This window comes from Mustela erminea, chromosome 3 (genome assembly GCF_009829155.1).
Source record: "Mustela erminea isolate mMusErm1 chromosome 3, mMusErm1.Pri, whole genome shotgun sequence".
Lineage (NCBI taxonomy): Eukaryota > Metazoa > Chordata > Mammalia > Carnivora > Mustelidae > Mustela > Mustela erminea.
In genome coordinates this window covers 138,833,414-138,857,408 of record NC_045616.1, presented here as the reverse complement: position 1 = coordinate 138,857,408, position 23,995 = coordinate 138,833,414, and the positions used below count along the sequence as shown (strand labels likewise).

General features: G+C 39.0%; 1 protein-coding gene across 3 annotated transcripts in view; it reads right to left on the bottom strand.

The window, feature by feature from the left end:
- Positions 1-23,069, bottom strand: part of ZFR (zinc finger RNA binding protein) — an 85,589-nt gene extending 62,520 nt beyond the window's left edge. For 2 of the 3 annotated variants that reach the window (XM_032337678.1, XM_032337680.1), the window contains exons 1-4: positions 22,921-23,069; positions 22,528-22,627; positions 2,636-2,659; positions 883-1,165 (exon numbers count right to left, since the gene is read on the bottom strand). In XM_032337678.1, the coding sequence (XP_032193569.1) occupies positions 883-1,165; positions 2,636-2,659; positions 22,528-22,627; positions 22,921-22,957 (444 nt within the window). In that variant the 5' untranslated portion in view covers positions 22,958-23,069. The remainder of the gene's footprint in view (positions 1-882; positions 1,166-2,635; positions 2,660-22,527; positions 22,628-22,920) is intronic. The other variant, XM_032337679.1, reaches the window with a different exon arrangement.
- Between the last annotated feature and the right edge of the window lie 926 nt (positions 23,070-23,995).

Below are 23,995 nucleotides of genomic sequence, written 5' to 3'. Positions count from 1 at the left end.
AAGATCCTAAAGCCAACAAAGAGAAAACAAGATATTAAAGGATTAGAACCAGGGGAGCCTAGCTGGCTCAGTCGGTTAAGTGTCTGACTCTTGATTTTGGCTCAGATCATGATCTCAGGGTCAGGAGACTGAGCCCTGCCTGCATCGGGGGGTCTGCACTCTGTAGGGAGTCTGCTTGAGATTCTCTCCTTCCCTCACCCCTACCTCCTGCATGTTCTCTCTCAAATAAATAAATAAATCTTAAAAGAAAAATAAAGGATTAGAATCAAATTTAAGTAAGTAGTAATTTAGTACCATAATAAACATAGTACTAAAGGAATTAGATCTTCATGTCCCAAATAAGACAGAACCAAAAGCAACTACAGAATATAAGAGCAGCATCAATTTCTGTTACATATGAAGAAAGATGACTTTGAGAGGAATAATGTGCAGGGAACAGAATTTCTGCCCTTGTAAAGAACCAAAAAGACACTATGTTATTGTTTGGCTCATATAGTTTAGGCTCATGGTTCCCAAAATAGGAGACAGAGGAATACCGCCGTAGTACAAACAAGGAGCATTGTCCCTATTATCTTCATTTTTTTGGAAACCCTGGTTAAATATTTAACCAGTAATTAAAGCAAATTACTTCTAATTAAAGCAGACATAGATATAAAATGGACTGGAATGGACTCTGGGGAATTATTAATAAAAACTCATTGCAAGGGAACTTAATTCTTGGACTATGCCCTTAAATTACCTAAGAATATACATGCATTTCTATCATCTGAGGTATAGTTTGGAAGACCCAAGTTTGAAAAGCACTGGCTTGGACATTATTATCATACACTGGGGTCAGTGATGGCTGCGTGTTAAGACTACTGAAACTAGTAGTTTTCTTACCTGGTAGTTCTGTGTAGTAGCTGGGGGTGGTGGTGGTGGTGCTTCCTGTTGTCTCTGGGTATAACCATAGTCAGTTGCTGTATGTGCAGTGGGGTAACCTCCATAAGCAGCAGCTGTTGCAGCAGCTGCAACAGCTACTGGAGCAGGCCTGGCAACTGCGACTGTGGCGGCTGCTGGTGCATAGGCAGCAGTAACTGTGTGAGCAGCTACTGGAGCCTGATGGACAGTGTAGCTAGCAACTGTAGTTGGATGAGAGTAGGCTACACCCGAAGCTGGCTGCTGGCTATATTGTGGAGTAGAAGAATAAACACAATACAATTTAATTTTAAAATCTAAGAGTTTAATACAATAAAAAGCACATTTTTTAGAAATTTAATTATCGACTATGAAACACCTAGTATTTGAACACAATAAGCCTAGTCAATACCACATTTGTTACTGTTGTGTAATTTTTATTCCTTAATCTTAGTGCATTAGACAGTCACGCATACTATGCTTAAAATCATGGACCATATTACAAAGGAGGGATGACAAACTGGGATAAAAAGCAGTAGTAGGAAGAAAAGAAAACTTGATGAAACTAGGAATTTAAAAAAGTATTTGTTGCTTGTAGAGTTCTTTATATTCTACAGTTTAAAAAAAATCTCTACAAAGAAATCATGTTAAAAATACTGAATTCTAACTCCAATGGTAGAGAACATTTGAAGCAGAAACTATTACTCAGTTGACTTAAATACTTCTGATACTCTAGGGTTGTAGTTCTCAACTGGGGGAGATTTTGCCCTCCAGGGACATCTGGCATGTCTGGAGATATTTTTGATGGTCAAACTGCAGAGGAGGTGGTGGTGTGTGCTACTGGCGTCTAGTGGGTGGAAGCCAGTGATGCTGTTACATATCCTACAGCGCACAGGACAGCTACCCACAACAAAGAATTATCCGAAGAATGTCAATAGTGCTGAGGTTGAGAAATCTTGCTCTAGGGCACAAAACCTACAACAGACTCTCTATTATTTTAAATAAATTACTCAAGTTACAGGCAGCGTTTCATTATACACATTTATTTCTCTCAAAAATGTAGCAGATGTTGCAAAAGGAGACCTAAGTCAGATGCTTTGCAATCATAACAATTTAAAACGCAAAGAGGCAAAAACATTTTCCAATGTAAATGAAATAAATTTCCAGCTAGTTTTCAGAGTAATGTTTAACTTTTTTAAAATTTTAACTTTTAAATTGAGAGTCTATGTTACATAAAACCAAGGCTTATAGATGTTAAGCACATGAAAGTCTATTTGTCGTTCTAGGTTCTCTAAAATGCTCAAGATTACACTTGCTAAAGCTTTATTACCAAGGCAGAAGTGCCTTCTAAAAAAAGAAGAGCCCCAACAGTTACTTAGCTGACAGGTCTTAGATGACCGTAAGTCTTAATATGAGCCAACAGTTAAGAATAGCCAAGAAAAAAATACCTGACTGAAGCTGAAGCTACTCTAAGAAGTGTCTAATTCATGGGTTATAGTACAGCATAGTCTTCCTGGTGTGCACACTACCCATACAAATATGGCATGGAATTAAAATTTGGGGCCACCACATTTTAACTGTATTAGAAAAAATACTAGTAATTACAATGTATTCAAAAGGAATCGATATGAAGCTTGTAAGTATGGCTACTATTTCACATAAAAAGTGGAGGAACATTCAGTCTAGAAGAGGTGACTGGGGAAGATATGAGAGCTGCCTTCTAATAGAAGAGACTTACTCCATGCTGCTCCAGAGAACAGAACTAGAACCAATGGATGGAAGGGTGGCAGATTTCAGCCCAATATGAAAAAGAAAAAAAAACAAAAACTTAGAACAAAGTCCAAAGAAACTCTTATAATTTATATTTGGATGAGGTTTTCCACATTTTGATATTAAAAGTAGCTAATATTTTCTACATATATGACAATTAAAAGACAGGAAAAGGGAAATTTAAATTGTAATAGTGGAAAAATTGGTTTGGGATTGACATTTTCTATGGATAATTCCATAGCCTTAAGAAAAAATGCCAGTAACGTATTTCTTCAAAATTCCTAGAACTGAAAAAAGAATTATATTTAAAATATAAATATACCAGTTCTGTGAAACTTGTATTTAACATTTACTGATAAAATTTCACACATTCAGACTACACTGCATAAAAAGGGCTTGGTTATGTAAAAATTCAGATATCTTGGATTCCTATACAGTTTCCATTCATCCCATTGCTCTTTATTGCACATCTGTTCACACTTCCTGGTCTCCAAAACTTGTCCTATAGGACAAAAAACAGAGTGGGAACAGAACAGGAATGTCAAGTCAACCAGGCAAGCTATGTGACTTATACTGGCTCTGATCCTTACGAGTCCATGTGACTAAAAAAGGGATGATGATATGCTCTGGTTTAAGCCTACTGCCCCCTCATAATCATTAACCGTATGCTCTCACACCTGTGTGTCTCAGTTTGAACAATAAATCTTATAATCTCCCTTCCCAGAAAGCATATAACACGATGTCAGTACGCTTAGCAATTACCATATACTACATGCCTAGGACTGCCTAACCTAAGTCTGATCTGTATAGTTAGATCTGCTCTGTACGGCTAGACCCATATCCTCTACCAAGAGCATCATGAAGAATAATGATCTAGTTCTAATTCCTATAGTTAAGGGCTAGGGCAACAATCTGCTGTTCAAAATAAAGATTTTCTAGTGTATTATCTTAAACCCATCTAGGAAATTCGTTTCAATCTGAAATATCCTTAGAAAATTGACTTTTATGTGATGTATATGACTAGCCTGGGTTATAGCAATTCAATTAAGTATCTAGTGGCTACGTAAATTTTCAAAAATTCAGGTCACGTCAAATTCTAATTAGTTTAAGCAAAATTAGTCTAAGATTGAAATATTTTAAACCAAGGTTTCACCTAGTTTGTAGTACTCAAATAAGATATTAAATTATATGCCTTCATAAAACTTAAGACTTAATAATGGTCACTAAATGATTTTTAAAATAAAATAAGTAAATAAAAACCCCCAATTTTGTGCCATAAAAACATCTGTGAAATATGCAAAGACTTTCATTTTCATCCAGCAGAGAAGCAGCTTCTATTTGGATAATATCCTTTGTAGATAAATTAAATCTAATAAATCAGTTTTAAACCAGGACAAATAATAATAAATTAAAAAACAAACACAAATATGGGACGAGCAAGGTTAAGAAATACATAAAATGGAAGGGTGTTTCTCTTGGGAGGAGAAAAAGGTAAATAAAGTATTTAAGGAATTATTAATATTAAAAAGTAGTAACACTTTTATATTCTTGGACTTAACCTGGAGGTTAATGGCCAGCTTTCTCCTTGCTTACCAGAAAGTGAAACCAGCCAGAGAGTCCTTACAAAATAGCTGACCAAAACCACCATTCGAAGAAAGCCTATATAAACTGCAAAAGAAATAGGAATGGTCCTGCAGGAAATGGATATCTCAATGCAACAAACAAGAATTTTCACAAACTCTAATTTGTAGTCATAAAGTAAGAACTTAACATCAGTCAGAAGATAAAGTTAAGGGATATAGACAAGATCAGGATATAAAAAACTATAAAAGAGAAGATAAATCTAGGAAGTCCAATATCCAACTAGAAGGAATTCTGAAAAGAAAAAAGCAAATTAAAGAAATTAAGAAAGAATACTTCCTACTCTGGAAGGGAGACGCATATTTTCAAATTTAAAGGGTCTACAGAGGGATGCCTGGGTGGCTCGGTTTGTTAGGCATCTGCCTTCAGCTCAGGTCATGATCCCTGGGTCCTGGGACAGAGCTCCATTATCAGGCTCCCTGCTCAGTAAGGAGCCTGCTTCTCTCCCTGCTTGTGTTCTCTCCTCCTCTCTCTTAAATAATGAATGAAATCTTTTATAAAGGGCCTACAGAGTGCAAAACAGAATGAAGGGACAACACCTAGAAACATACAGCATTTCACAACATCTCAAGGTTAAAAAAAAAACATCTTTCAAAGTCTCCAAAGAAAAAGTCACCTGCATACAACTAAACAAAAACCAGTTTAACACATACACTAGTGGTTAGAAAACAGCTGACTGAAGTCTTAAAAATATGAGAGAAAATGGTTATTAATACAGAGTTCTGCACGCAGCTAAATCACTAAGACAGAATAAAGGGTTTTCTCCTTTCTTTCTTTTCTTTTGACATTCAAGAACTGAGTTTACCTCCTATATACCTTTTCTTTGGAAGTGACATGAAGATGTACTTTAACAAAAAAATAAACCAAGAAAGAAATCATGGGGTCCTATAAATAGTGGATCCAAACCCAGGAGGGAGATGAGAGCCCAGGTCAGCAGCTATGCATCGGGCCCAAAGAAGCAGTGAGCTTGGACTCGAAGTGAAAAAAGACAGAAGCCTCCAGGAGAATGATATCCAGGAAGATAAAGAACTGGACTACAGACAGTAGACCAGAAGCTTGGAAAAACATTAAAATACAATCAAGGGGGATGCCTGGGTGGCTCAGTGGGTTAAGCCTCTGCCTTCGGCTCAGGGAGTCCGTCCCACCATCAGGTTCCTTGCTGGGCAGGGAGCCTGCTTCTCCCTCTGCCTGCCTCCTGCCTGCTTGCGTTCTCTCAATCTCTCTCTCTCTCTCTGACAAATAAATAAAGTCTTAAGATACAATCAAGGCACCAAAAAAGATTTTGGGGGAAAAAAGGTAATGAAAGACTTCAGCAGGGGCACCTGGGTGGCTCAGAGAGTTAAGCCTCTACCTTCAGCTCTGGTCATGATCTCAGAGTCCTGGGATTGAGCCCCGCATCAGGCTCTCTGCTCAGCGGGGAGCCTGCTCCCCCCACCCCCGCTTATGATCTCTGTCAAATAAATAAAATAAAATATTAAAAAAAAAAGACTTCAGCAAATATGACGTTACTCAAGAAAGGCATGATCTTGGTAAAAGACACCACAGTTAAGCAATTAGTAGGATGTAAAAATAGTAAACATCCATTTGAACTTGAACTGAGGAATATTCTTCTATTAAGTGGTACACGGTTGTAAAAATGGAACACATTAGGAATAATAATCTTAGAACACTACCACCTGGGTCCACAGTAAGTACTATTTACAGTCATAATAAAGTTTCTGCCATAATAAAGTTTTAGAATCAACCTAAATTACAGAAGATAAACTATGATTACAGAATATAAATGTTAATCGCAAGTACAACTACAGCTAAGTTGGGGGATGGGGTGGGAAAAGAAGGAAAGTAAAGCACCAGAGTTTCAAGATTCTTTTCCTAAAATAGAGAGTACTGAGATACTGACTACCTTTGTTGGAAATGGGGGAGTGTCTGAAAATAAGAGAAACAGCCATATCATTTAACTTGGAAGGAGAAATGAGAAGCATGAGAGAATATATACTAAATCTTAACTACGATTATAGGAAATCAAAATATAATGTGTAAAAAGTCAATAAATTAAGACACAGGGAAGCATATTATTTTATGATATGGAGTTAGAAATAAAACCAGAATGCATTAAAGGTGGGAGTCTCTACAAAGCGGAATTGGGGATAAGGGATTAAGAAAATAAGTGAATGTTGTTTTCATTAAAAGCCCTTCTATGGGTGCCTGAATGGCTCTGTCAGTTAAGTGACTCTTGGTTTTGGTTCAGGTCATGATCTCATCAGGGTTGTGTGACTGAGCCCCACATCAGGCTTCACGCTCAGTGTGGAGTCTGCCTGAGAATCACTCCCTCTCCTCCTCCACTACACGCACACGTGTGCTCACTCCCTCTCTAAAATAAATAAATAAAATCTAAAAAAATTCCCTTCTATACTATTTTTAATTACATTATGTATTATTCTGGGGGAGGGCATAAAAGATAATTTTCAAACTGGTTAGCTGAATGACCAACCAACCACAAATTTAAAATACTCCTGTCTAGGTATTCTAATATAATTTTTAAAAAAAGATTTTAATTTACTTATTTGACAGAGATTGCACAGTAGGCAGAGTGGCTGGCAGAGGGAGAGAAAAGCACACTCAATTCTAATTTCTACATTTCTGGTCTCGACCTAACCTATACCCAACTCTGAGCCCATTTTTAGTGCCTTTAAATTCCATTATGACCTGGATTTACATTATACTAAGGTTATAGTCACTACCAGCATTAAAACAACTATGCATACTAATGGTCTGTCCATGTAAGTGGCATCTGGTAACAGGAAAAACATTCCTATACCTCTTTTACTTTCTGTACAGCAGTGATTTTCAAAATAGGATCCAAGGCCTGCTCGGATCCAGGAGATTATCCCTTTTTCAATTACAGATTGCCTTCATATAATTTAATCCAAACAATTTATTGCAACACACTGAATGCAGAAGCAGACCAAGCACCAAAAAAAATTTAAAAAAATTTTTTAAAATATTTTTTAAAATTAGCATATAATGTATTATCTGCCCCAGGGGTAGAGGTCTGTGAATCGTCAGGCTTAAACACTTCACAGCACTCACCATAGCACATACCCTCCCCAATGTTCATAACCCAACCACCCTCTCCCTAACCACCCCCGCTCCCCGCAACTCTCAGCTTGTTTTGTGAGATTAAGAGTCTCTTATGGTTTGTCTCCCTCCCGATACCATCTTGTATCATTTATTCCTTCCCTAACCCTCAAACCCCCCACTTTGCCTCTCAAATCCCTCATATCAGGGAGATTATATAATTGTCTTTCTCTGATTGACTTATTTCACTCAGCATAATACCCTCTAGTTCCATGCACGTTGTTGCAAATGGCAAGATTTTATTTCTTTTGATGGCTGCATAGTATTCCACTGTGTGTGTGTATCCACACACACACACACACACCCCCACACCCCCACACCCTTTATCCAATCATCTGTGGATGGACACCTAGGTTCTTTCCATAGTTTGGCTATTGTGGACATTGCTGCTATGAACACTTGCGTACACATGCTCCTTCAGATCACTACATTTGTATCTTTAGGGTAAATACCCAGTAGCACGATTGCTAGGTCGTAGGGTAGATCTATTTTCAACTTTTTGAGGAACTTCCTTGCTGTTTTCCAGAGTGGTTGCACCAGCTTGCATTCTCACCAACAGTGCAGGAGTTAAGTGACCTTTCTCTGCATCCTCACCAGCATCTGTCAGTTTCCTGGCTTGTTAATTTTAGCCATTCTGATTGGTGTGAGGTGGTATCTCATAGTGGTTTTGATTTGTATTTCCCTGATGCCAAGTGATGTGGAGTGCTTTTTCATGTATCTGTTGGCCACCTGGATGTCTTCTTTGCAGATGTGTCTGTTCATGTCCACTGCCCATTTCTTGATTGGATTATTTGTTTTTTGGATGTTGAGTTTAATAAGTTCTTCTTCTTTTTTTTTTTTTTTTTAAGATTTTATTTATTTATTTGACAGACAGAGAAGACAAGTAGGCAGAGAGGCAGAGAGAGAGAGGAGGAAGCAGGCTCCCCGCTGAGCAGAGAGCCCGATGCGGGACTCGATCCCGGGACCCCGAGATCATGACCTGAGCCGAAGGCAGCGGCTTAACCCACTGAGCCACCCAGGCGCCCCAGCACCAATCATTTTAATTGAGATATTAAAAAGATTTATAAAAATCTTTGTAAAGATATAAAACAATGCCTTGTCTCCCTATTTTTGGAGGACAGGATATAGTTATTTCTTTATAGTTACATAAAGAAACTTGGGGTTAACATGTAGTAATCTTATTTTGAAATCATTTAATAAATATCTTTTAAAAAATTCTAGGGCAGTAAATAAGTATAACCAACATAAACAAAAGCTCTAGGGATCTTCGATAACTATAACTGCTTTAGGGGGTCCCAAAACCGTAAGCTTCAAGAACTACCATTTTATGATATAGAGCATTAACTCTGATTCATCATTCATTTTCCTGCTCTTTACACCTTTAAACAAAAACATTTTCTTCTATTCTGTAACAGGGAGAAGTTCTCAGGGAAAATGAGCAGCGCACATGGTCAGAGCCCGAGGTCTGTTGCTTACAACTGCAATATTCCTATCGAGGGCTCCAAATCTCCCAGTTTACCCAGTGTGCTGTTCACAAACATCATTTTCTGTGTTAGCAGACATGAATGGTATTGGGAAGCAATGGCCTACAACTCTGGGACTCCCACAAGAAACCAGCACAGAAGGTGAATTAGAAAAAAGTCCATTTTCCCTTTCAAGAGAAAATTGTAGAAGAACCTTTCCTAGCTCAGCCTTGGCTCTGGGTAAAAGGGAGAGAAATATCCCTAACAATTCTTCTTTTTTTTTTTTTTTTTAATGAGAGAGCAGTGTGCGGGCATGGGGTGGGGGAGTGGGGCAGAGGGAGAGGGAGGGAGAGAATCCTAAGCAGGCTCCACACCCAGCATGGAGCCCATCAGGGGGTTCCACCTCAGAACCCAGAGAGACCCTGAGATCATGACCCGAGCCAAAATCAAGAGTTGGATGCTTAACCTACAGAGGCATCCAGACACTCTTTACCTGACAATTCCTTTCTTTTCTTTTTTTAAATTTTTATTTGAGAGAGATATAGTGAGAAAGCACATGAGCAGGGTGGGGGGATACAGGGAGAGGGAGAAGCAGGCTCCCCGCTGAGCAGTAAGCCCAATGTGGGATGCGATCCCAGAACTCTGGGATCATTACCTGAGCCAAAGGCAGAAGCTTAACCAAATAAGCCACCCAGGCACCCCTCCTGAGACAAATCTTTATGACAAGTTAGCCTTCCCTTAGGTTTGAGTTCTCGAATTCACCTTATCTGACTAGGAAAACTCCAAGCTAACAAGTTAGTTTAGTAGATCTCTGAGCTGATAGTACTTTCACATGCCAGAAAATACATTTTCCTCTCTAAATGCTACAGTGTTCTAAGAAACAGAAGATCTCAATAAAAACAACACAACAATCCTATAAGGAAACAAGTTACTAGAAGCAAGAGTTTGCAGAATAAAAAAAAATTTTTTTTTGAAAAGCCTGAAAGCACTGGAATTATTGAATACAAAATATAAAATAAGTAACTTAAAAAAGTAAAAAAGGGGCATCTGGGTGGCTCAGTCCACTAAGCGTCTGACTCTTAATCTCAGCTTTTTTTTTTTTTTTAAGATTTTACTTATTTACTAGAGAGAGAGAGAGAGAGAGGAGGGGCACAGGGAGAGGATCTCAAGCCGACTCCTCAGCACAGAGCCCATGAGAGGCTCAATCTCACGACCTTGAAATCATGACCTGAGCCAAAACCAAGAGTCAGACACTTAACTGACTGAGCCACCCAGGCTCAGGTCTTGATCTTAGGTGTTTTTGAGTTCAACTCTGCATTGGACTCTGCACTGGGTGTGAAGCCTACTTAAAAAAAATAATAATAATAATAATAATTTTTAAAAAAAGGTAAACGATTAGACTATCAAAACTAAGACTCAGGACCATGAAGTTGATTAAAAAACAAAAACAAAAAAAACCCCCAAAAAACCAACCAGATGAATTTTTAAAAGAAAAGACCTCTCTGAAATGAAATACAGTATATAAAAATTATAATCAGAAACTTAGAAAGGCATTACATAACTGATTAGACATGGCTGACAAAAAACTTAGTGAACTAGAAAGTTATCCCCACAATTACTCAGAATGCACTCAGAGACAAAGAGATGAAAAATAATAGAGGCTTAAAAACGATGAGGATAGGATAATAAGTAATAAGTTACATCTAAGTAGAGCTGCAAATGGAGAAAATGAAACACATCTAAAAAGAGTATCTGAGATTTCCCAAAATTAATGAAAGATTAATTTGAAAGCCCCAACAAAGAGAAGAGAAGCACCGAGAGGGGAAAAAAACAAAGTGCCTAACAGAGACTGAGGACTTCTCCAAAATGAGGAAGGTGAGATTAAAACAACAACAACAACAAAAAAACCCCTGTTACTAGTACAACCATATTAAAGGACATTCTTTAAGATTTTTTTTAGGAAGAATAAAAATGATCTCAGAATGCATGTCATGTTAAGAAAGTGAAATATGAAGGCAAATTTAAATAATCAATGACTATATAAAATAATGGTATTCAACAATGATGGGTTGTGGGGTTAAAATGTAAAATACTATACAATAATAGCACAAAAATCACCAGAGGACTGATCAAAGCTAAAGCATTTTAAGTCCCTGTATTGTTCAGAAATGTAAATAAAGACAATGATTTACTTTAAACTGCATAAAGTCTTCATGATAAATTTTTAGAGGAACCACTATAAAACAGAAGCAGATGTTCAATTTCTGACCTTATAAAAGGAATGAGACAAGGTTTCAATCAAGAAAACGAGACTGCTTCTATACTCACATTGTGGGGTATGTTTCTCCTCCCCTGGAAAACATATTCTGTGTGTGTGCATCATTTTCAATTCTGGATAAAATGGCAAAGTAACTGACAGACAAAACTCTTTTTTCCTTTTCATGGCATACAAAATACAATTTGGTCTTTTCATTAGTCCAAGCTGAATGTTCAACACTGTTGGACTTTTCTATTTTCTAGGTCAAATTATGGCATTTTATGTACCTACCAATTCACAGATTTTTCTTTATACTACATTTAATATTTTATGATGTGACAAAGATGCAAAATTAAACTTCCTCAGAGAATCACCCCAAAGACAAACCATCTCTATTCTGTACACTTGATATTATATATCATGCTCCCAATACCTTTACAACACTATTCAAACAATAACTATTGCAGAATTTTAGAAGAAATTTAAATGTCTTCTAAGAACTAGAACAAATAAAATAAAATCCTACAATTTTTACTAACACATTACACTAGCAGACTATTAGTGGGTCAGGGTGGTTAAATGTTATATAATATGAAAACTGTTAAGTTTTCTTGGGATCCATAACTCATAGTATACCAAGAAAAAAAGTCATTACCATTACCTGGATCCACTGGACCTTTTGCACTTTTGTACTTCTGAAGTCATTTGACAAATTATGTACACAAGAATAAGGGATAATAATAACATTGATGATAATAAAACCTATCAGAAATCTTAAAAGCAGCAGTAGACCCTAATTTTTATTCCATTTGCTCCTGGTTTTAAAATGAACCATGTTCTCTGAACAGAACCGCTAATCAACTTTCATGCACGAATCTGTAACATTTCTCTCTCATAAATGCTGATTGCAGATTTCAAATATTATCTCTAATGAATTCTAACATCATTCTTCTGGTTTTTCTTTTTGTACCTGCACTGCCAAAATGCAATGCTTGCAAAATTTTTAAAAACATTTGATGGACTGGGGTGCCTGGGTGGCCCAGCTAGGGTTAGAGCATCTGCCTTTGGCCCAGTCATAATCCCAGAGTCCTGAGACTGAATCCTACATCAGGCTCCCTGTTCAGCGGGGAGCCTGCTTTTCCCTCTTTCTCTGCCCTTCCCCCTGCTTGTGTGCGTTCTCGCTCAGTCAAAAACAAACGAAAACCCCAAAAACCCACAAAAAACATTTGATGGCTTTAAGAGAGATAGTCATCTTTGCTCCATAACCGCAAAACATTTTCAATTTTAAGTTTGGAATGATCAATATATAATCAGTCTTTTCCTTTCTACACTATTTATCTCCTCCAAATTATCTTTGAATACATACCTGCCTTCAGCATCTATCCACTAATAAATCATATGAAGTAAATTCTGGTGCACAAACATCACAGAAGATGAAAGAACTGCTGCCATATACACTTTTAGCAAACTGAGATGTTCGAGATCTTTTCATGGAATATTACACAATGAAGTCACTCTTACTAACTGACCTGATAAAAACACCATATTTACTTTTTTTAACCTTAGAAAAACTTATCTTTCACTGACTGACTTCCCAGTTAAAAAAATTTTCACCTAGGACACTGTACCTGAAGATTTTTGGTCTGAGATCTTGCTTTTACAATCAATTTTACTATCATCATTAGTCTAGAGTGATGCTGTTTTTTTGCATTCATGTTATTTATCTAATAATTGTTAAACATCTTCCTGTCTTTTCTTCTCTGCCAATATGGACAGAGTATGGACAATTTGAATGCTCAGCTGTGCTGAAGGAAAAAACTAAAAGCTAACTATAAAGGCAGTGTCTCTACTTTCTTTCATACCATCTTCAAAGATGCAAAAATTGGGTGACTGGGTGGCTCAGCTGGTTAAGTGTCTGCCTTCAGCTCAGCTCATGATCCTGGAGTTCCTGGATGGAGCCTGGCATCAGGCTTCCTGCTAGGAAAGCCCCTTACCCTGCTATCTTGTTCTTCCTCAAATAAATAAAATCTTTAAAAAAATAAAAGATGCATGTGCTATGGTGAGTGCTGTGAAGTGTGTAAACCTGGCGGTTCACAGACCTGTACCCCGGGGGATAAAAATATATTATATGTTTATAAAAAATAAAAAAATTAAAAAAAAAGATGCAAAAGTTTGGGCAATGAGTGTCTTCCAATTGCTTTACTATTGTACCACCCTTCTAGGTAACTCCAACATTCCTCCATTTTTCTATCGTATTAGTCTTTTTTAGAGTAGTTGGCAAAAAGTGACAAAAGGAAATAATTCCCAAGATAATGAAACAGCAAAATGTTTCAAGACAGGGAAAAATAAAATCCATTTACCATTTATCATACGGTAAATCTTAGACTTATAAAAAGGATCCAGTGGATCCATATAGTAATTGGAAAATAAAATGGATTTCATTCCACTTATTTTTTTTTTAAAGATTTTATTTATTTATTTGGCAGGGAGAGAGCTCAAGCAGGGGGAGTAGCAGAGGGATAAGAAGAAGCAGGCTCTTAGGTGAGCAGGGAAACCCGACGCAGGACTCGATCCCAGCACCTGGGACCATGACCTGAGCTGAAGACAGAGGCTTAACTGACTGAGTCACCCAGGCACACTATTCCACCTTTTTTTTTTTTTTTTTAAGATTTTATTTATTTATTTGACAGAGATCTCCAGCAGGTGGAGAGGCAGGCAGAGTGAGAGAGAGAGAGAGAGAAAGAGGAGGAAGCAGGCCCCCTGCTGAGCAGAGAGCCCGACATGGGGCTCGAACCCAGGACCCTGGGACCACAACCTGAGGTAAAGGCAGAGGCCCCAACCCACTGAGCCACTGAGGCACCCCAACACTATTTAACTTTTTTTTTTTTTTTAAAGATTTTATTTATTTATTTGAGAGAGAGAGAGATATCACAAGTAGGCGGAGAGGCAGGCAGAGAGAGAGAGAGGAGGAAGGAGGCTTTCCACAGAGCAGAGACCCCGACGCGGGGCTCGATCCCAGGACCCTGGGATCATGACCTGAGCTGAAGGCAGAGGCTTTAACCCACTGAGCCACCAAGGTGCCCCACACTATTTAACTTTTAAAAATTAGAGGATTTTCTTTGGAAGACCTCTAAGGAAGAAAAAGTCATGAAATGGCAATCCTTTTAACTATGTGTAAATAAAACTGCTCAAAAATCAAACCCCACAAACGTCTGGGTACATAAAATTAATTATGTACACCATAAGTTAGATACCATAATTAAACCAAAGTACCCTTACCTTTCTGAACTCAAGAAAAATTTTGCCAGTGAAAGAAAAGCTGGTAGATACCATAAGTCAATTAAACCAAAGTGCCCTATAACTTTCTGAACTCAAGAAAAATTTCCCCAGCGAAAGATAAGAACACTCACACTAAGTGAGATGAAAGAAAACTAAAAATAGCCTCCTAACACTTAAGGTCAGTTTTTATTGTCAAATGTTTTACAAACACACCAGGAGTATTTTCAGAAGTCTTTTGATTTCATAAATGTGGGAAACGAATTACAAATGTGTAATAAGATCCTGAAATTCTTAAAAGTAGGATAACCAGATATTCTAAAAGCAATGGATAGCCACTTAAAATTGTAAGCAAAAGTGTTGTGCTGAATTTACATTTTATGATGAGCATTCTGTTTACAGTAAAAAATGGTTTGGGGTGGGTAGAACTTGGAGTGAGAGAAATCATAAAGCCATCTTCATAAATCAGAGCATTCTTTGCCCTCATCTATATGGTTACTATTTAAATGGCTTCTATATTATTTTTCCTATCAAAAAAGTAGTAGATTTCTTCAAACTTTTCAAAAACATTCTTTCCGAGTTAAAGCTGACTACCCTATCACTGTAATGCATTTTATATACTATATTTTCCAAGAAATAAAAAAAAGATTTAAAAATTTTATTTTCATCCATTAAGAATAGTGCTTCCCAATATTTTATGCCCCTTTGATCTCTAAGACCCTCAAGAATTTATATGAATACTAAATTAGACCACAAAACTTTTTTTTTTTTTAGCCCCCAGGATGAAGGTCCAAGTATGTGGACAGAAAAGCAGGTTTCTAACAAAAGATCTAGGACACAAGCAGTAAAGTTAACCTTATCCACCTCACAGTGAGGCTGGAGAAACAGGGAGAAGGCCTTTCCCTCCAGGGACACTGTGCATGCCCTAATAGAGACCACAAAACTTACTTTAAGCAAAATTTTATCATAGTCTTTCTGTAGTTCCAAATAAGTAAATTTGAGGTTTTCTATAATGGCTACCCATTAAAATTATACCTATAATTTGATAACTAACATTGCTTACTACCTCTCTTCTTCTGGTTTTTATGACATTCTCATAGCTCTTTGCCTACTCTGTATTTGTTTCTTTCTCTGGCCCTACTTTAAACACAGATGTTCCCCAAGTCTGCTCTGTTTTTTTTCTTTCATTCATTCAAAAATGTTTACTAAATGATGCATTTCATACACTTGTATATAATGGGGATCACTACCATATAAATGATATCCAGATTCATACTTCCAACCCTTATCCCTTTCCTAAGCTTCATTTCCAAACGGTCTACTGAATATAATAGCTAACATTAATGGGGATGTAATATATGCCAGGGACTGTTTCCAGAACTCTGCAAATACTACATTAATGAGTCCTCAAAACACAATGGAGAATGTAGAAGCCTCCCGGGATGCTGGTAATATTGTTTTTATTTTTATCTGGGTGCTGGTTATACAGGTATATTCAGTATATGACATCTCATCAAGCTATACTATTATATGTGCAGTTCTTTTTATATATATTGCACTTTAACAGAGAATTTTTTAAAAAAATCTCAATCCTATGAGGTAAGGAACAGTATTATCTCCAGATTAAAGATGAAGAAACTTAAGTATCAAGAGACTGTTTCTCCACTGTCAAATGGCAAGTGGTATAGGGTACCAGGATTCAGCTCAGGTAGTCTGACTTCAGACCCATCCACTCTCAATCATACCAAGCATCATACAATTCTGTCCTGGCTCAACACATTTCCTCGGTCTAAAATGATCTTCTCTCAGTGGCACCTGGGTGGCTCTGCTGGTGAAGCATCTGCCTTCAGCTCAGATCATGATCCCAGGGATGGAGTCCCAAGTCAGGCTTCCTAATCAGCAAGGAGCCTGTTTCTCCCTTCCCCTCTGCTGCTCCCCCTGCTTATGCTCTCAAATAAATAAAATCCTAAGAAAAAAAATAATAAAATGCTTTAAAATAATAAAATAATAAAATAATCTCCCTCATTTTTCTGCGTGGAAGACTATGAAGCATATCCCTAATTTCATAGTCAGAATCCTCCAATTCCCCATTTTAGTATTTCATTAAAATTCAGGTATGATCATAAATTTACATAAATGTAAACTCCTGAGTGCAGAGACTGCACATATTGTAGATACTCATTAAATATCATGTGTTACTCCCTAAAAATGTATTTTAACATACATATTATATATGAGAAGATTTATATTAAAACAACAAAAAAAACCAATGTCATATTTATTTAATCTTTATTTGTCCTCTACATGCATGAAAGCACACAGCTTTCACACAACACTCAGAAATGCTATACTCAGAACAGTGACCCTAATTCTAAGGTAAGAGTGCCAAGGACATAAATTGTCTGAGCATAGTAGGTGCACTCCACACCTTTAATCATGTACCTACTAATTCTAACACAATCTGTCAATTACTACACTTACAAGCCCCAAGCTCTGTCTTCTGGTTAACCTGATGGTGTACTTCCGAAAAATAATTTGGCTGGTTTTACAAATATGTCTATTTAAACATTTATACCTTATAATCCAACTGCTCATAATTCCATCTCTGGGATCTCAGTTTTAATCCAGTGATCTATGTCTATCCCTATACCGAATAAAGTTTGTGTATGTGGTAACATATGACCTTGCTTGTCATATTATTACAAATCTGTCATGACTACTTTTGGACAAATATTGTCTTCATCACCACCATTAGAATCTCTTTTGATCCAGTAACTCAAAAAACCTGTTGTGATTTTTACTGGAATTACATTAAATACATAGATTACTTAGGAGAAAGCTGATAAATTTTTTAAAGAAGATTTTATTTATTTATTTGACAGAAACATAGCGAAGAGAGGGGACACAAGCAGGGGGAGTAGGAGAAGGAGAAGCAGGCTTCCCACCGAGCAGGGAGCCTAGAATCACTACCAGAGCCAAATGCAGATGCTTAACGACTGAGCCACCTAGGTGCCCCGAAAATTGATAACTTGATAGTATTGATTTTTTTCACTCCACGAACCCAGCCCATCCTCATTTATTTATGTCTTCTTTTATGGGCTTTATATCCTAATGTATTTTTTTCCTTAAATGTTCTGCAAATTTCATTTGTTTTATTTCTACTTAATAGGCTTTGTGGCTATATAAAAACAAGATTTAATTTGAAATTTATTAACTCAATATTGCTGAAATAGTAACTTTACCAATTTTTGCCTAATCTTAGATCCAGAAAATCTGCTGAATGCTTATTATATCCCATATTTTTGTCTATCACTTGCAAATAAAAAATTTCCTTCCTTCCCAATTAAACTGACATGGAACCTGAGACCTATCAATTGATACTCAAATGCCTACTTTTAAAACATTTAACTTAAGATTATGATGTTCACTATATAAAGTATATGAAAGACATCAACGAAGGAGTTCCTCTAAAATCCTTATAGTATTTAAAAAAAAATCCTTATAGTATTATTCAAATACCTATACTTCATAGATAACTAACCTAGGTAAAATGCTTACTGAAAATCAGGCACTAGGGTAGAAGGTTTTATATATAATCTTGATCAAAGGAAAGTTAACTGAGGGAACAGTCTCAGAAAAATGAAGTGATTTGGCCAAGTGACTGATGGGATAGAGCCTGGATTCAAATCTGAAGTCTCAGAAGCTCCAAATCCATGCTCTTCTTGTGAGAGTATATGGTAAAGCCATTTAGGAAAGCACAAACACACACCTTAAACGTTCTATACAGGAGTATTTTGTCTCACAACTATTCTTAAAACTATTAATATCACAGAAGTATCATTAATGTAACAGCAGCAATGCTTTTAGAACATTTTCATTATTTCAAACTCATTCATGCAATATGAATCCCAAGATCTCTGATTCAACAATGAAAGAGCTGATATAATTAGCAGTTGCAGAATTTTTTTTTTTCTGTACAGCCAGTAAATTTCCATCACCATGATTGGTTTCGAAAACCTGTTCACCTGGTTTTTCACCTTCTCCGTGAGTGATTACTCCTTTTCTACCTTACCAGTGTTACTCTTATTCTTTCCTCAAGACATAGTTTTCTTACCACTACATTCAAAATAAAGTAAAAAAGGAAGAGGAGGAGAAAAGGAAAATTCATCAGCTAATCAGCCTACCCAAGTTATCTATCTCAATGATGTGAAGAGAATAATTATCTTTTAGGAACAGACATAGTAAAGATATCTCAAGAATCACTGGATGAGATGCCTTTGTAGCAGATGATTAATGTCCAGCAAACAGTCAGGATTCACGTAAACATTTACCATTTAACAATATTTGCTAAGACTCGAAGACTATGGGGGTAAAGTAATTATTCTGCATCTTTATATAATCTCTACCCTAAAGCCTTTGAATTCAATAAATACTAGATATAAGAAGGGTTAAAAAAAGTTGCAAAATGGTTTTTTCAAATCGCTAACTTTAAGCTATTTAGTGATACACTAAGTATATATAGGACAAAGAAAATTAGTTTAAGCAAAGGCTAAAGATTTAGATTACCCAGGTTTTAACAGACAAGTAGCTTGATTAGATAACGTCAAGGAATTGATGTCTAAGGCTTTCCTAAATAACAAAGGGAAACTGGCTGTTTAAAACTAAAAAAAAAGTTTATGTCCTATTAATAGCAGAATATAATGGATTACTTTATATTTATATTACATATATACATATATATACATATATACATATGTATTACATATATATATTTGTGTATGCCACAAACTCCTCTCTGAAAGAGGTTCTCTGAATGAGAACCTCTGTATCACTCCAATGAAGGAGTGAAAAAAAAATGATTTTAAGTCTATGAAACGATCAGAAAACTTTTTTTCCACTGGGGATTATCTTCCCTCACATTCTTTGCTACCCTAAGTCCTCCTAACTGTTGAAATACGTTTTCCCAAGATCACAAAATTAGATTTATCCGTAAGTCTATCTTCTCAAACAAAAAAAGGTAACTCTATTAAAGTAGGTTACATACCCAACCAAGTCCCCTTTCTGCCTCGAAACCAGCCTATTTTTTCACCGTACGTGAGATCTGCTTTGTCCTGTGCCCCACAAATTCTACCAAATACACATACATAAACACATACAAATTAATACTTTAAAATATTTTGATTTCTTCATTTCCAAGGGTAAAAAGCACATGAAAGGTCAGAAAATGAAAAGATTGCATTTGCAAGAGTGGCAAATGGGCGTAATAGGTTTATTCACTTAAAAAAAATACAAAGAGGAAGAAAAATATTCAGTAGTTGATGGAATGTGCAGCACAAAGGCTAAGTAAATGCTTATCACAAAAAGATTTAATATGCATTACACAAATGAAAAAGTTAGCTTATCTAGCGGTTAACAGTTAGAAGTAGCAGAATTCAGAGCTTTACATAGCTACATAACCAAGAAAACTAAGAAGCAGAATGCAATGAAGATTTAGGTTACTTTCAGTTATCTGTATTCAACGACAGGCATAGCAACTACACACATCATTCACATGTAAACGCTTAAAATTTCCCCAAGTCTGCATCCTTTAAATTAAAACAAAAAACCCCACAAACAACAACAAAAAACTTGCAAAGTAAGCCTTGGTCTTCCATCTAAGTTACATTATAACGATTTCTAGGCAGAAAAAAAATAAGCATCATCACTGCATTCTTTGCATATCCTTTTATTATGGCTACTTATCTTCCTTGAGCCAAAGTATTAGCAGTATTGGGCCTGGTTTCTTCCCATTAAAAGCAAACAACTTTTCATGTACCTTATCTATATAAGAGGGACACAGCACATTAAACAATTAGTTTTGCTGACATATGTATGCATAAGTAAGTATAGCCCAAATACTAGTCTTTCCTCATTAGACATACACATAACAATTTAGTAATTTGGATGGTTGTTACAGTTTACTGAAACTTGAGATTCAAAGCCAAAGAAAAAATCAGATACAGAAATTCTGTACTAATCTTCTATACCAGGATAAATTACATACATCCAACTATTTTATTAAAAAAATAAAAAGTATCTTTAAGTTGCCATTTCCTCCATTTCTGTCTGTAGGTTTGCAATAGAAAAAATACTTGGAACTGCCAAAGAACCCACTACATTTTTACTAAGTAAATAATCCTAAAATCTATCACTCTGCCCATAGTAACAACAAAAATTGCTGTGTGAAACAAGTCACATTTTTAATGGCTAAATACAGCTTTGTCTAGAACACATAGTACTTGGTAGCACAGGATTTATAGCACAGATGCTGATTAGCTATCTTGTTTCCCAGAAAAAGAAAATGGTTAGATTTTTTTCTCTCCCCACAAAAATTATTGGTCTAAAAGGTGTTTATCAAAGTAACTGACACTTTGTTAGTTTAATTATCACAACTTATAAGCCAAGAATTTAATACCTAAAAAGTCCCAAGAATTTGTCATCTCAGTCCTTTTTCTGGAACATGTCTCAAGATAGAACAGATTTGTAAAAAAATGCCACATGCATTCAAGACACTCAAAACAATTATAAAAATACCAATTTTGTAAATATAATGCATTTACACATTTTAACAGCTCTTAGAATCAATGGGGTTGTAACCATGGTATTATATTTTAATTAGCAGCAATTTTTTTTAATGATACATAAAATAACGTCACCCTTTACAAATAAATGGCATCTTAGAATTCCATGAAATCCGGCAACTTTCTCAGAATCACAGGCTTTTACCCAAGAAGATAGCCCAGTATCTCATTTTACAGATGAGGAAAATGAAAGCCCAAATAAGTATGTCCCCAACGTCATAAATTCAAGAGCAAAAAAAGACACAGAAGCCAGGTCTGATTCCCAGTGATGCCCTTTCCATTACACAACCCAACACATGAAGTTAATGAGATGAAAAAGTTACCTGGGTTTAACCAAATAGTTAACAGTTATCCAATATAATCTCTCTATAAAAAGCTTGTCACTTAGGAACCCTGTAGGTTTATGGTCTGAATCTAAAGAAAATGTCTCAGACTGACTCAAAAGCAACAACGACGACACACACACACACACACAAAATCTAGCGTGTTTTTCTCATTTGGTAAGATGTATAATGAATTACAGACACTTCAGAAATTAGAGCTTCCCTTAATGTAGAGATTTCATAGGATGCATCAGAGTAAGTCAATATAATGTCACTTGCACCTCCCCCCCAGCACCCCCCCCCCCCGCCCAGTCCTGGGAGAAAGACCCGCCAAGGGGAATTATTACCGCCCCCCACCCCCCGCCCCCGCCCCCGCCAAAACTCAATAGTTAGAACAAGGCCAGGGATTCATTTACCAGTACTAGAAACTTCGCACATCTTTTCCAGTCCACCAACTACAAATTCACAGGTGGTTGGTATGTTTACATCTCTCCCCGGAGGAAAAAAACTAAAGGAACCCAATCAATGTAGTGACACCCGCAGTTTGTTTGCACGCTTCGAGCGGAGGGACAGGAGGAGCCGAAGGAGAAGGGAGCCGAAAAAACGACACGTTATCTGGGCTCTGGGGGCCGCAGCACCGGGCGAAGACTGGCGCACGGGAGGCGTCGCGGAAGAGGCCGGTGGGCAGCGCGCCTCGGCACTCCCCTTCGCCCACCCTCTCCGTTCCCCAAGTGGGAGAGGGATTAGAGGTGGGGAGTGGACAGGCGGGGCGGGGGCCGGGGGGAGATCCGAGCCTGGCCTCGCTACCCGCCCCTCAGCCGGCCCAGCGGAGGTGGCGGCGGGGCTCCGAGGCCGCGGGAGGCCATTTTAGCTGCGGGGCCGCGGAAAGCCCCGGCGGCCCTCCACGTCTCAACACCTCGATCGTCCCTCGGTCCCGCCCTCCCCCCTGGGGCCGCTCTCCGCCGCCGGGCCGGGCCGGGCCGGGCCGGGCCCCGCGGGGCGGGAGAGGCCGCCGGGCCCGGCCAGCCTCGGGCCGGGGCTCGGGGCCGCCGGGCGGGGTCCGGCGCGGGGGCGTCGTGTCGACGGGATCCGGGCGGAAGAGCGAGCAGGGGGAAAGAAGGGAGAGGGCGGGGAGCCGTTACCTATACTGGGCCGCAGCCGCCGCCGCCGCCGCCCCGCTGTGGGTGAATCCAAAGTAGTTGCCGGTCGCCATTTTGGCATCTTCCCCCAGCCGGCTGGGCACTGCGGCGGGCACGGAGAGTCGGGTCCCATGGCGGGAGGAGAGGTGCGTTGGGGCAGAAACGCCGAGGGAGGGAAAGGGAGAGAGAGAGGCGCTGTGAGAAGCCGCCCTCGCCGGGCCAGGGCCCGGGCCGCGGCCGCCTCCCCCTCCCGCCTCGCACTCCCTCACTCACTCGCACGCCCCGGTGGCGGCCGCCGCCTCCTCCCCGGAGCCAGCCCCAACCCCCGCGTCTCCCCGCGGCCCCGGGTCGGGTAAGGGGCCGGGCAAGGACCTCGGCGGGGTACATTATACTCACCATAGGTGAAAGAAACTACAGGGCATATGGGAATCATGGGCTCGGGCTGCTGCTGCTGAACTCTGAACTCTCACCCACTGCCTCCCTCCTCTGCCCCGCTCCTCCTCAGCGGAGAACAGACCGCCACCTCCCGCCGCACTGCGCAGGCGCCCCCTGCGCTCGGCACCCTGGGAGCTGTAGTCCCGGCCGCCTTCGCGGCTCTGGCGGGCGCGTGCCGGGCCTCTGGCCGAGGCGGGCCTGGGGGAACCGGCGGGAGAAGGCGGTCTGGCAGCTAGCTCTCCACCGGGAAGTGACCGGGGAAGGGAGCCGCAACAGGGGCGATAGAGGAGAGTGCGAGGAGCTCCTCGTCCTGCCGTGGGGGGATCAGGGAGAGTGACCACAGAGAGTGACGTCGGTTAGCCTCCTCTTCTTACTTTTCACCCTTTCACTTTTTCGTGTGCAATGCTCTGTTTCAGTCCTTCTCGATTGCGCACGCTTCGTGAGAATTTGAGCTGGAGGGGCACCTGGGTGGCTCAGTGGGTTAAGGTCTGCCTTGGCTAAGGTTATGATCCCAGGATCCTGGGATCAAGCCCCGCTTCGTGGGACGCCCTTGCTCAGCAGGGAGCCTGCTTCTCCCTTTCCTCCCCATCTGTGGGCTCTCTGTCACTCGCTCTCTCAAATAAATTTTTTAAAATCTTAAAAAAAAAAAGAAAAAAGAATTTGAGCTAGATGAATTTGTACACTTCCTTATTCGCTCATTCTTCTTGTCCCCAGCCTCAAAATCGAGGAGGGAAAGACGGGGGAGGAGAGGAAAAGAATGCTATAGTCTGTTGGACTGGAAGCACAACCCCAAACATCTCTCCAGAACACCCTCTTCCCCCCACCTTCAACCCTCCCACCCCCACCCCACTGAAGTGTCGGGCTATGTCGGGGGGATGTATGCGGGGAGAAAAGGAAGTCCCTTTTACCTTCTGGGGAAAAAGGAGGAGGGTGTCAGACAAGGACCAAATAGTATAGCGGACAGTGACTGCAGCTTTAGGAATAAAGCCAGGCAAAGATAGGAGGGAGGTGCTTTTTGTAGAGTGTGGGCAGAACA